The sequence below is a fragment of the Rissa tridactyla genome, chromosome 3 (genome assembly GCF_028500815.1).
Source record: "Rissa tridactyla isolate bRisTri1 chromosome 3, bRisTri1.patW.cur.20221130, whole genome shotgun sequence".
Taxonomy (NCBI): Eukaryota; Metazoa; Chordata; class Aves; order Charadriiformes; family Laridae; genus Rissa; species Rissa tridactyla.
In genome coordinates, this window is record NC_071468.1 from 42,533,902 (window position 1) to 42,547,775 (window position 13,874).

At 35.2% G+C, this 13,874-nt stretch overlaps 1 protein-coding gene across 1 annotated transcript in view; it reads right to left on the minus strand.

Moving 5' to 3' along the window:
• FMN2 (formin 2) overlaps positions 1-13,874 on the minus strand; it is a 177,298-nt gene that overhangs the window by 136,234 nt on the left and 27,190 nt on the right. Inside the window, exon 4 of the mRNA XM_054197192.1 lies at positions 5,257-5,423. Within this exon, the coding sequence (XP_054053167.1) occupies positions 5,257-5,423 (167 nt within the window). The remainder of the gene's footprint in view (positions 1-5,256; positions 5,424-13,874) is intronic.

The following is a 13,874-nucleotide window of genomic DNA, read 5'->3' on the forward strand; positions in this document are numbered from 1 at the left end:
CAGTACTCAAGCATTCAGTAAAAGCACTGAAAAAAGACGTAAAGAGAGCTAGCCCAATCAAAATGACACCAGAAATAAAGATGAAAGCTTAGCATGCAGTTCAGACGCATATGGAAGAACATATTGCTGGTTAGTGACACATTAAAAAAGTAGTTGTTGGACCCTTCAGTATGCAGTAGAGATTAAGTTCCCCAAACAAGGAGTATAGTATGGATACAAAGGTATGCTCAGTTTTCTTCTCAAAAGCACTTGCAAAATGATAATAGAAAGCCTCTATCACAAGTTTTCACTGAGAATGTGTTTTCAATGTAATGTTCAGAAACAATACACAAAACTACTTGGAAAGCTTATCAGAAAAAAAGCAGAAATCTGCTATGAAAGGAAAAAACCACCCATCACTCAAGACTGCACATTACAAACTGGAAAATCCTAAAGAGGAAGTCATAATCAGGGAATAGACATTGACAATGTTTAGTAAATGCAACTACTGGATAAAATGCAAACACTACGTACAGTCAGTATTTCTTAATAGCCCAGTGAAGCTAAATAAAGTTGCCTTGCATTAATAGGAAAATGCCAGCTTGTTCTACTGGTGTATGAACAGTTTAAATTATAATGCAAGTGTGTATAATTTACACACACTACTGATGGCTCTCCAAAGACAGCTATCTCCTAGTTCCTGTGATACATCATTAATAGAGGAGCTAAGCAGATGATGAGATCTCTACTTGTTGAAAATTGTGATCCTCCAACAAGTAGTTGCAAAACTTGCCTGTGGTTACATACTTGCCAAAGATGCACTGTTTAGCCAGCTTGGCCTTCTGTTTATTTTACTCTAATAGGATAATATATTGAGGTAACACACTAAAAAACTTAGGACTATACCTGCACTACAGAAATACAATTATTTATTAACACTACATATTTAATAACGAGACAATCATTTGGGACTGACAGAGTTTTTCACAAAGCATTAGTTTCTTACATATCATTCAGTCAGACGATATTTTATTTTAATTTGAAACTTTAGAAACTTTCTTGAACACAACTGTTAAAAATCTATCTTTCTATAAATTGTGCATTTACTTCCTTGGCCATTTTTTTTTTAAAAATCATTTTTAAACCCTCTTTTTTTTCTTTTATAAAATACTAGCAGAAGAATGAAAGGCTGTAAAGATAGCCTGACAAGTAAGAAGTCATGACATCCATGAGGCAATAACTAGCAGCCTCTCCAGGAGACAGGAAACTAGCAAAAAGGGCATCATATTTTTAGACAGAGAATCTGCCATTGTACATTTACTTGCTCTTTAAGATACTCTTTATGTTATTAGATGAGTAGGTAGGAAGAGCTATAGCAAAAGCTTCCATTGCTTCTCAACAGAAAACATCTTAAAAAACCCAACTCTGTCTATTTCTGTTACTTTTAAAGCTTTGTTCAACTTTAATTTTTCAGACTAATCTTTTATTCTGGGCATCTGCCACAATCTGTTTCGAAAGAAATAACTGATAAAACGGGCCAAGATAGAACATGAAAATTTTCTCCTAAATTCTTAAAACAGTTTTTAAGTTTCTATCCTTTGGTCTATGATTTGAAATTTGACAGAAAGGTCAGAGATACTTCAGGAGCATGCCATTTCCAATCATTATTAAAATTTGTCAAAAATCTGACCAAGTTATAAGCCTCTGAAAACTGGACACCATCTTCAGGATACTTGTGATGACAGCTGCTAGTTCTCTGAAGATTTATGCTTTCATTGGATATTTTTTTGGTCCTTCATGTTTGCCATATACTAACAAAGGAGTAAGCATCATGTCCACAAAGTGTAACCTACACCAGAAATACGAGTGCTAAGAATTTAATTTAAACTGGCTCCCAGCAGCCATTACAATACTAGCCCAAGAAACCACGGAGCTGTGAAATTTGTCTGTATTCTTAATGCATTGCCTAATTGCAGACAGAGAGCGTGGAAGAGCAAGAAATAGTATAGAATGAGAACAGCAAATGACTTTGTGTACAATTATTTAATGGGGTGAGGCAGAGACCCACATCAAGCCTGGAATATCTTGGAAGAAAGAAAAAAGCAGATATCTTTTGTGTTACTAAGAGACGCAAGATTTGGATACACAGTTATAAGACAGGGAGAACTAGAAGTGACCACCGGGCATGAGTAATAAAGAAGACAAGAATATAATCAGAGTGTGCAATTGCAAACATTTCAAGACAGCAGAGAGTTCAGCATTAGCCATGTTAAATTAGATTCACTGGAGGACATCCAGAAAAGGAGATCAGAGTGAGAGAATAGGACTTTTAAATAATCTGTTTATATTCATCTCAAGCCATGAGCAATAGATCAGAGAGTGAACAAAACTTACTGAATTATTTTCATAAACTGTAACCTAACATCTTCAAAAAACAAAGTCTGTGGGACCACACTTAAGCAAAAGGGGAATCATGGATTTTATTCAGCCTGAAAAAATGTTAAGTTAAAGCTCAGAAATACATGGAATCAGTCACAAAAGGAGAAAAGCAGGGATTCAAGGAAGGATTTAAGTGGAAAAAAAGTTGGCAATTCTGCAAAAAAACATGCTAAAGGAGTGACCTAAGAGACTTTATAAGAACCAGACTAAGAGAAAAATCAAAACAGCCAAGTAAGTAACATTAAGAAACAAGCAAGCACCAGAGCTTCATGTAGCAGGGAGGAAGGACAACGAGGTGGCAGACAAACCTGCCTGGGACCAGGACAGGGTTACAGGAGCTTTGTTGATGGCAGTTTCAGCTGAGTGAAAAGGACACCAGCCAAACTGGAGGCAATCCAGGTTGGAACTGGAGGCACATCTGATGAACTCAGAGATGAAGGAAGAATATGGGACTGGCTGCGCTCCCAATTTTGGAATACGGTGAAAGATGATGTATCTCCTAATTCTAGATGGGTGAAATTTAAGTATTACTTAAGGCTAGTCTAATTCCTCTGTCTTTGAAATCAATGGTTAGATCAACATTAAATACTGCTGTAATGAATTAAAAGCAAACAAACAAAAAAGAAGAACAAAATAAGGAAAAAGCAAAGTACAAACATGGAGAGAGATGCAAGAGGGGACAGGAGTCACAGATCTTACCTGTCCTTTTTTAAGTAATATACAGCATCGACATAAGTTTTTCATGCTTTCAATTGTTACTTGTTTCATTTCCTTACATAACTATTAGCATTTATTTTCTGTAAGATATTTCATTCACTCACTCTAAAAAGCAAAATCAGCTAAGGAGAAGCCAAATTTTTAAGTTCTTAGCCATTAGAACGTATACTGCAAGTTCTAAACATTTTCACCCTTGTAGGGCATGTAAATGAATAAACAGGTAGATGTTCCTGTACTGTGATCACCGAGCCCTGAAGCAGAAACATATTCCCAAATTCAATAGCAGCAGCTCTCAACTATGTGCCATGTGAAATTCAGTTGTTGAGATCCTAGTGTTCAAGACAGATATACGCTCCTTTGAAGTAGGACGCGCTACTAGTTGCGTACATATACACAGTGCTTCACACCATTTCTGGCATTGTTTTACAGGAGCACGATCTATTTAGGGGACTTACATAGAAAAATAGTAACGGAGCATTTGTGGTTTACTGGTAGTCCAATTCAAATTAAGATTGCTGCTAAACCAGCAACACCTTAAATTGCTGACTTTGACACACTGTTCACATGGCACTAGGCTAGGCTACTGTTTCTTTTTAAAAAGTCCATCCTGTTGGATGCTGTCAATGAAAGATAACTAGAGTAATTCTCTTACTCAGAGAAAGCATGGTATACCAGTTAACAAAAGAGCCTCTTTTGCTTCATTCCAAACTTTTAATTTGATAAAATTCTCTTTATAAGCGAGCACAAATTTTTTTAAAAAGAACATTGTATTCAATACTCTAAAGAAGAGATTAGCTGAATATATGGTAAAAGCAGAACTGAAAACATTGCCAGACTGTTTTAAACAACCTGAAAAATAAACACATCTTTTCCAGTAACTTTATTGAGTATATTAACCATAAACTCTTTCAGATGGTGTGTGATTTTAAGATGTCGGAATAACCTCAGTTTTACAGTCACACTCCATTTTTCAATTAATTTCAAAAAGCAGTTAGAAAATGTTTTAAACATTGGGGTTTTTTAAAAAAAAAAACCAAACAAACATAAAAGTTAATTATTGTTAGAGGACCATGATTTTATAGATAAGCTCGGTTATCTAGGAAAGCTTGTTTGTTTTAAGAATTCATCAGATAAATTTATTCTACCTATTTTCCCTTCACCAGTTGTGTTAAACTGTTCTTCAGGGAAGATGAGAAAGATCTAAAGAGTTAAAAAGACTCATATCCTCTCATACCTATGCCAATCATTTTTTGAGTATTGCTAACCAAGCTTCAGCTTAATGTGTAGAGCAGGGATGATATTAACTATACCAGTAAGGTATTAAGCAGATTAGTTAATATTTGTACATTATTTTGAAGTCAGTTAGAGAAGAGAAAAACCCTGATTACCTTCAGTCACATAAACCAGTACAAAGAAGTGTCAAAGATTAAATTTAATGGCAATGATCATAAAAATTAGTTCACTGTCAAATTTCATGGGTTGTACAGTATCACACAACAGAAAGACAACCTAATGTTGAATTCATTGTCCAAAAGGAAGGAGAAGTACATTAGGTGATGTCTATACCTCAGTTTTGTAACAGCATGCAAACACCACCAATAACAGCACTCTGGTCAGATAGCCCAAAGGTGCAGATAAAACTGTAGCCGGAATGCCAGCAAATTTGCATGGACTCTTGCACTATTTTGTATCAAAAGTCTTTTCAGGGGCAAAAAATTATCTAGCATAGACATCCTATTTGGGTTCTGTAAAGTTTTGTGACATATTATTTTCTGTTGTTCCTTTAATTTATAATTTTAGTGAAGCAGCTATTGGACTGAAATGTTGCTCGTCCTATAGAATGCTTTTATTCAAAGAAAAAGACTTCATCAAAACAACAGATAAAGAACAGTATAGCAGACTAAGACATGAATTAAAAAGTTAAGAAATCACACCTTTTAAAACTTAGACTTACTTAGATATAAAAGTGTACACACCTGAGCTCAGAAAAAATAGCTGGCCAGTCTTATAAAGGCAATTTTCATTAAAAGGACGAACTGAACTCTCTCAGGACTGATAAGCCATTGATAAATCATGTCCTGCTTAATGAAACAGACAAAAGATAACTTTTTCAGTACTTACATCAAAAGTGGGTGTGCTTTGCTGGGCACTCTGATTACATGGTTCTCTGAAGCAGTCAGTGAATGGAAGCAAAAGACCCATTGCAATAATGCGAGAACATAGTTTTTCTGCTTCTTCTTGTGGTGCATTTTCCTGCTGGCTGAAGAGCTTTTCCAGCAGAGTTCGTCCTGCCAAGGTGATGACACAGATCGATTAGAATTTGTAGCTATCTACGGGACACAAAGATTAAGGCATTACATCATCTATTGAAAATCTCTACTTTCAGAAGTATAAATAAGAAATTAAAAAAGAATTCTTGAGAAGAGTACCTGATAGTAAGTCTTTAATATAAAATATTTCTATGCCATAATTTGAGTTGATCTGTAGCCCGATTAGTTAAGATATTCAAGAAAATATGCATTGCATTGGCTGCACTGCAGAGTAGGGGAAAAAAAAAACAAACATGAGATGCAACTGTGGCATCAATTTCCCATCTATTTATATTATACAATTGTCCTGATGAGAAAACTGAGATATTACCAAGAAATGAAGTAACTTTTTTCCAAGGGTGTCACACGAAGTTATTATAGAATCAAGTCTCCCAACTCTTGGAATAAGCCCTTGTTTTTTGAATCATAAAATGATCATAGTCTTTAAGAAATTGTGCTCTATTTCTTTAAAGAAACTCTCAATAAAAGAAGAATAACCAAAAAAAAAACCAATCCCACCCTGATAACTATTCTGTTTAAAATTGTATTTAGTACAGCTCCAGAGCAGCAGAGTGCTCCAAACTAAAATGCAGTGCCACAAGCAGCAATTCAGAGAAGTAAAACTTTTGAAGAGTGAGAAGAGAGACTTACTCCTATTACAGGGCCAGATTTCATGATCAAAGTGTTTTCTTTGTTATCTCACCAGAGCATGAAAGGAGGGCATATGTTATAAAGTATATTACAAGAGACAATACTAGCGGTTTGAAAGACCTTTGTGTTGTGTGCAGTTAGCCAGAAAGAGACTACAAAAAATAGGTATCTACGCAGGCTGTAGAAACGTCTACATCGTAGGAATACTAAATTGCTTGATTAAGCTCTAAAATTTCAAAAGATGCCAAAGTTCAGATTTACAGGATATAAATAAAGATATGAAAAAGATCTACTGGAAGAGAAAAGGCAGACGAAGTAATAAGTTAATTTCATGTTTTAATATGAACTAGCTGTAAATACAATTTGTACCTAAATCAGTTTCTGTAGTCTGGTTTTTTTCACCTACTCACTGGAAGACAAAGGTATTTTCCAGAACACCTAGTGCATTGAGAAAACATTTTAGTGTAATTTAAAGTAGTAATAATAATAAAACCAATAATAATAATACTTGTTTTTTACATACATATGTAAGACTTCTGTTTGAATGTTGGTTTTTATTCAAAATGTAAATTTTCCCAGGCTTTCTGAATATACTAAAAAGATTTTTTTTTTAAAACATCTGGATGCAATTTAAAAAGGATATTCTAGGTGACATTTCACCCAAAGTTTCTGTATTATTTAACTTCACATGGCAATAGAGCCTAAAATAAAAAAATACATTAAAATGTTAGAAGTTATTTCTAAGATTTTCCACTCCACATCTAAAGATCTGATAATTCTGAATTATTAGGCCAAGTTTCCTAGCCTCTGGTTAGACACAACACAGTACATTGAAGGGGATAAGCCAGAAGATAAACTTGTAAGATACACAAGTTTTGTTATGTTTGCTGATTAGTTTGCCTCTGTTCCTTGGTTTCACCACCTACACAGTGATGATAACATAATTGCTTATTCAACATATCCCTCTATTTAGCTAAGGATACAGTTCAGTTGTTAAAACTTCAAAGTCATTAATTAATTGAAGACAGGCTTTCTTACTGACTGTGATTTTTAACAATGTACCCATGGTTGCAGCAACGTACAGCTATCTCCTACATGACGAAAGGCAATAGTATGAAACCATGGAAGCAACGCACAAATAGGGAGCTATCTGCTGACGGACATTTTTGTGATTTTAGTAATTTTTCTTTGGGATTGTAGTTGTCAATGCTTAGTGGTGCTGTAAAAGACCACTAAAAACCCTAGTTACTACCCTCTTACTGTAATAAATGAATTCTCCTCGCTATAAATATTGAAGTTAAGCTATATAAGCAAGTTTTAGAAAAAAATAAGACCACAAGACTGGCATCACACTGGCACCAGAGTACCAATACGTAGCATTTCTGCTAGCATTTCTGGGGAAAGGACATCATATGACCATAGTATCGCCTTATATCACTGAGTAAAGTTCAACAACATGGAAATCTGTCTCGTTAAACGGGAGACTGCAAGTGATGAGGATGTCAATACTTTACATTTATCTAAAATGCACAGAAGAAAAATAATAAGAAAATACATCAGAGAAAGAGCACTCTGAACACACACACACACAAACAAAAATAGGACTATGCAAGAAAACTACTCCTTCATGCTATATTAAATATTCAAATGTTATCCATGATTTTTGAATGTCAGACTTGATATATCTAATTTTTTTTTTGTCTGGATGGTTCAACATTTAAATCATCTTGTCACGTTGTCTTCTTCATGTCTAGTCTTCTCCTAGACATCCAGAAGCAAAATAGCCCCTCCTCCTCCCCTTTTTTGCTTTAACCTAATTAACAGGACTAATACCTGTAAGTGAAAAAACAGGAAATGAGGCTTTTTTTTTTCCTTAATCCACCGATTCATTTGCTAATTTTTGTAGCACTTAAGAGTCTTGCTAAAGATCAAATACTTTGTTCAGAATCTTAGCTGCCATTCAGTTGCAGTTTAATTTGTATAGTGGTTATTAACTACCTATTAACTGTCGTTGCTTAGTGATTATTAACTACTGCCTAAACCTACTTTAGCATTCAGACAATATAGAATATGTGTAAAAAAGTCATTAATGAACTTAATTTCTCTTACTGTACTCTGCATTACTTTATTTTGTCCATCTGGGCCTGAAGCATTCTCTCCAGTGTATTATCAGTCTTGGAATAAATAGGGTAGTAAAAATTATTTAATGATATCAGCTAGTACTTTGACCTAAAAGAATCAATCATTTAACTCAAACTAACTTTACAACAACTAATCTGTCCTTCCCATCAAATATACATTGAGTCAAAAAAATAAAGGTTCTCAACACAAAGGTAATAATGTTTGGATAAAGCTGGGCTCTAACACAGCTTGCCTGTTCCTTACAATTGCTATGGCGACCTGAGGAAAAGACACAGAAATTTGAATTACAGAAATATATTTTTCCAGTTCAGTTAACACATTTTACCAAATGCAAGCTGAAAAAAGTTGAATTTTCAACGCATACAGAAATAGCTTCACTGCGAACAGCTGTGAAAAAAATCTCTGTACCAACAATATATGGGTTATATGTTTAAAGCACTTACTGGGCAAGATATTTAGAACAGACTGTTAGGCCATTGAAGTTGTGTACCTAACCAGCTGGGGCTTATCATCAAATTGAATCATCATTACAAGTGTCAGAACCACCCACCCCTCATCAAACATAAAAAATAGCCAAAGCTATAAAAAGGACAGTACATATTTTCCTTAAAGAGGAGTGAGGAGGTAAACCCTGCACATTTATGATTTTGATTCAGGGCAAGATGAAGGTTATATTTTTGTTTAGGTATAGCAAAATACCTCTTTATGGCCTCCGCAGGCTTTTACCTACTTTTGTTTCGAACCAGAAATGTTTTGCCACCACCCCATCTATCTGCACTACAGATGCCTGGAATTAATTCATATTAAAATGACTTTGTGTCTATATGCATGAAATTGACTGTACAATATTAATCCCTGAATCTCTTCTATCTCAAACAGCAAAGCCAAAATCACAGCCATATTTAATGCATAGGCTGAATTCCAGTCAACTTCAACTGCAAGATTTTGAGCTACAATTTTTCATCTTTGGTTTATAATAAAATCCAGCAATGATGTCCTCAGACATCATTAATCACCTCATGTAAGTTATGAATATGAGGTAAATACCTGAAACTGTTCTCAATAGGTGAAGACGGTTGCAAGTGACCTGGAATAATTAAATGAATAATGATTTCATAATCATTAACTGGTTTCTGTTACAGGGATTGAAATGCAAAATAAGCAATTTCTCTTGTTTATCTTTACATGCCATGAAAATAGTAAAAAACGAAGATTTTTCAGCTCTTTTTTTTTTTTGCCTAAAAGGTTAAAAAAGTTCTCATTTTTATATTTTAAACAACTTTTCTTCCCAGAAATCCCAGGTCATAAAGTTCCTGGAACCTATTCTTACTTTTCCCCTAAGTATTGGTTTGGTGGGGGATGGGAGGCATATCAAGTTTTGATTTAGAGAAGAACCACAGTTACATTTCAGCCTGAGATCAAATCAGTATTCTGAGGATCTTGCCAAAACCCTGCAGCAAATAAGGCGACTATAAACTCATAAGTTATTTTTTAGGAACTTAGAATGACTTATTAAATCCCAGTAAGGGATAAAAAGACTTTTCTTTTTTCTTTTCTTACAAAGGATTAAACAATTAATTAACTAAAAGAATGGGAACATGAAATTAAGTTTGGAAGTGTCAGGTACTCTGGTCTTCTATTTTGTGATACTTCGGCTGTCATAGCTCAGCCTAGGTCTGCTGGCTCAGCTTCCAAATTCCATGTCCCCACCTCCATGTCATCTGCTGCTTCCTCCCATCCTCATTAAGATGAAGCACTATGATCTTATGATCTCCTGTATGACATTACAGGTCTTCATCCTATTAATATGACCAAGACCTGAGTAACTTTGTTCATCAAAACCACCTCTGGCAAAAACTGTAGAACATGTAAGCTGTTCACTGCAGAATTAAAATTCACAAGTCCCTGTACGTTTTCCATTCATACTGTCTCCCTTTTTGAAAAATGCAGGTAATTGCATTCTTCAATGACCGGTTTCAATTTTAGACTTACTGCAACCATATTTACTCAAATGCAAGGAAAGGAAGCCTACCTCAAAAGTCATTCTACAAATGCTATTTAATATAATAATGAAGTTTTGCAAAATATTATTATATATATAAAATATACATATAATAATTTAATATAATAATCCCACTCTCCTTGGCCTGGAGAGGTGTCTGTGTGTATGTATTATGCCTCCTTCCATATGGCCCCAACTGCTACAGACCTTGGCCATCAGTACTGGTAATCAGAACTACCTTATCTGTCATGACCTGGACTATGAGTCACTTTTGATGGGAGAGGTTGCCTATTTTAGAAGGAAGCACATTGGGCCTTTCTATTACAGTTACCTTCTATTCCAGGGCAACCTTTTTTTCTCCTCAAGCAGACACTAAAAATAAGGATCTATGCTCTTCCAAAATGCATGTTTGCCTATGGAATTATTGAACGATGAAAGCATGTTCAGTACTGTCCACAGAGAAATACAGGGAAATCCCAACTCAACGAATTCACATTATAGCTCTTTTTCTGTCCAATCTGCTTATAAGACCAACCTTTCAAGGAGCAATAAGGAGAGCAATAAAATCTTTACGAGCTAGCAATACCATCAGCATGTTGTTGTTGGCTTTGGATTTGCTTAATTATTGAGGGGAGGGAGAGGGACAAATGGAAGAGAGAAAGAGGAGAAAACTACAGTATTCACACTCATACTAAAAAGCCACATGTGCATGCAGTGAGGCCCTGCACTACAGCAGAGCTCGCAATATTGTTTTGCTGATGATCATGCTATTATAAACTCACATTTATCTTTAAAGATGTGTCTCCTATCCTCCTTACACTGCATCTGCAAAAGCCCAGGGGCACAGCTGTCAGGGAGCACAGGTTGAGACTAATGATTCAAACGAGTTATACTCCAAAAGCTCCCCCTTCTGCCCATCTCCCGCAATTCTAACAGTCAGAGCACTACACCAGACTTCCACCATTAGTACAGAAGCTGCATCTGCACATCTTACCCTATACAGACTGGAGACAGACTTTCAGTTTTCATTTTCCCCAATGCAGAGTGAACGGATTCAGTGTAATACCAGTCCTGAACAGCCTGCTCCGAGTCACGTCAAGGGTTAACAGTGACTCATGCACGTACTGCTTACATTTTCAAAAACTGAAATCAGCTTGCCCTCTTTTCCCCAGTTTACTCTTCCTTCCCCCCCAAATTCAGTGAGATTATAAATGCTCACACAGCAAAGAGATTTCATAAGCTTTGAAGCCAAAACTACTATAGGCAATGCTCTATTTTTGGGCGTTAAGACAGGAAAAAAAGGAAAAGGACTGAGATGGACAAAGTGATGTACTTCCATTTAGAATATGTTTTCTGTTAGTCTTGCAAAATATAAAGAGGCAATTGTAGTCTTATTACATTTTTTCAATCCATAAAGGATTACAATTATGAACACAGTAATATAAATTTAACAAAAAATAAAGAGCAGAAAATGGATAAAAAGAAAAGCTGATTTCTACAGCATTCAAAAGTTAAGAAATATCATAGTTCAGATATCTGCTGCCACATATATCCCTAAAGCATTCCTTCCTTCCATTTTTTTTTTCTTGTCTCCTTTTCTACATATACTACCATCAAGGTCACAGCTGAATCACGCCTAAATCATCTGGCAAAACACCTGAACTGTGCAGCACCAAACATTCCCCAAAATGTCGGAAGAGGACAAACATATCCGAGAGACAGAAATACTGCAAAGACTTCCATATATGCTTACCTGTAAATGAGCTAGTAATTGCAACTACACGTCATTTCTTAAATATTTTACAAGTTTTATTCATTCATTGTATTTCCCCAAACTACACAGCAAAAGCTTGTCAAACAATTTCCTAGGGGCAAATCAACCACATTTCATTTCCACCTTCCTACTGTTTAATATACTTTCCTAGTTCTCAAATATACAAAGCACTAACTACTATTCCACATCTAAAATTAATATTTCAAGGATCAAAAGTATTACATTTCTTTAATATTTCCTTTCATTTCATAAGCGTTTCAAGTTTTTCAGCTAATCTGTACCAGTCAGCCTAAATATAATACGTAACATGTGACTGCTGAGAAAGAAGAGGTTTTCAAAAGTGCACATGGAACCTCAGAAATGAAACAGAACTGGAAATCAGTACTCTAGTCATCTCATCTTCTCTTCAAATAAGAAGCCCAAGTCCTGCATAAATGCATATTAAGCATACATTTGCACTAAAAAAATAACAAATGAATTTAGCGTCTTGCTTGCCTGAAGCCTGACCTGGGAGATTATGCCCAATATTCCAGGATTAGAGACTTCATTTATTGTTCTTTTTCACTGCAGAGTTTCTAATCCTCCACTGATTTAGATTGAGAAACTGTTCCAGATCTCTCATCCTGTGAGGTTGTTTTGGCTGGGGTGGTTTTTTTGTTTGTTTGGGTTTTTTTTAAAAGGGATTGAATTTTCATTGACAGATACTTTCCTAAAACCACATGACAGTTTTCTCACAGCCTGGTTACATAAAACATGGAAAAGACACCAAGCAAGAGGCCTACATATACAACATGGTTTCACAAGAAAAAGAAAAAATAAAATAAATAATTGAATCCTTCCGCTATGAATAAACACAAAGTAAAGTATGTCGTAAGTCTAATTTCCAAGCAACATACACGATAAAAATGACAAAACTTGTCAATGTCTAGGGTTATATATTTCTACAATTCTGTCCTATTTCCTTTTGGTTTTATTATCAGTGTAATAGCTAATATCTGCATTCACTGCTTGTACACATATATATGTTTCTAAGGGAAAAAAACCCAGAGGTCATATATTGATTTCTTTATATACATAAAGTTTATATTATCATATTATATAGAACATATTAAATTATAATATTTATTCTGTTGATATATTATATTTTTTAGTATTTAGAATGCTACTAAAGTTAGGGATGCGTGGAAATGCCCGAGAGGATTGTCCTTTCTTTTCTGATTTTCTGTCTCCAGAGTTCCTGACTGTTCACATGGATGGCATGAACCGAACTCACGTATCATCTTAAGTTCAGAAGTCAATAGCAGAAAGCCTGTCTAAACAAGAGAATTAGGAAAATTACATACATCAACATTATCTCTCTCTGCATTCCCAGTTTTCTATGCCTGTCTACACAGAGTTCAGTGTAATTTCAAAGTCAGAAATACATATTTATTAAATTCCAGTGATTTGGAATTGATTGATGGATTAACGTCATTCATAGACTCCCCAAACAAGTGGAATAAAACTATCAATTATTGATTTCATATCCACAGTCCTGTATTTGACTGTCACAGTAAACACCATGCTTTACTTTTGCCAAGCTGTCTGAATCCCCTGGCATCTCAGTCTCCCTCCCTTTATACTGTCCCATCTTTTAGTACCCTCTTGACTTTTAAAAATTTTCCATGAAAACTCTTGGCTAGCTCTAAGTTAGAACCACAGTGTATCAACCCCTGTGCCACTCAAGAAAGCCCCTTATTTTATCCCCACAATTATCACTAATCATTTAAACAGATTCCAGATTGTGCAGGAGAGCTTCAATAACCCTATCACTGAGATTTCAACTTGCTCAGCTAGAACAAGCAGCCCACTATGCAGTTAC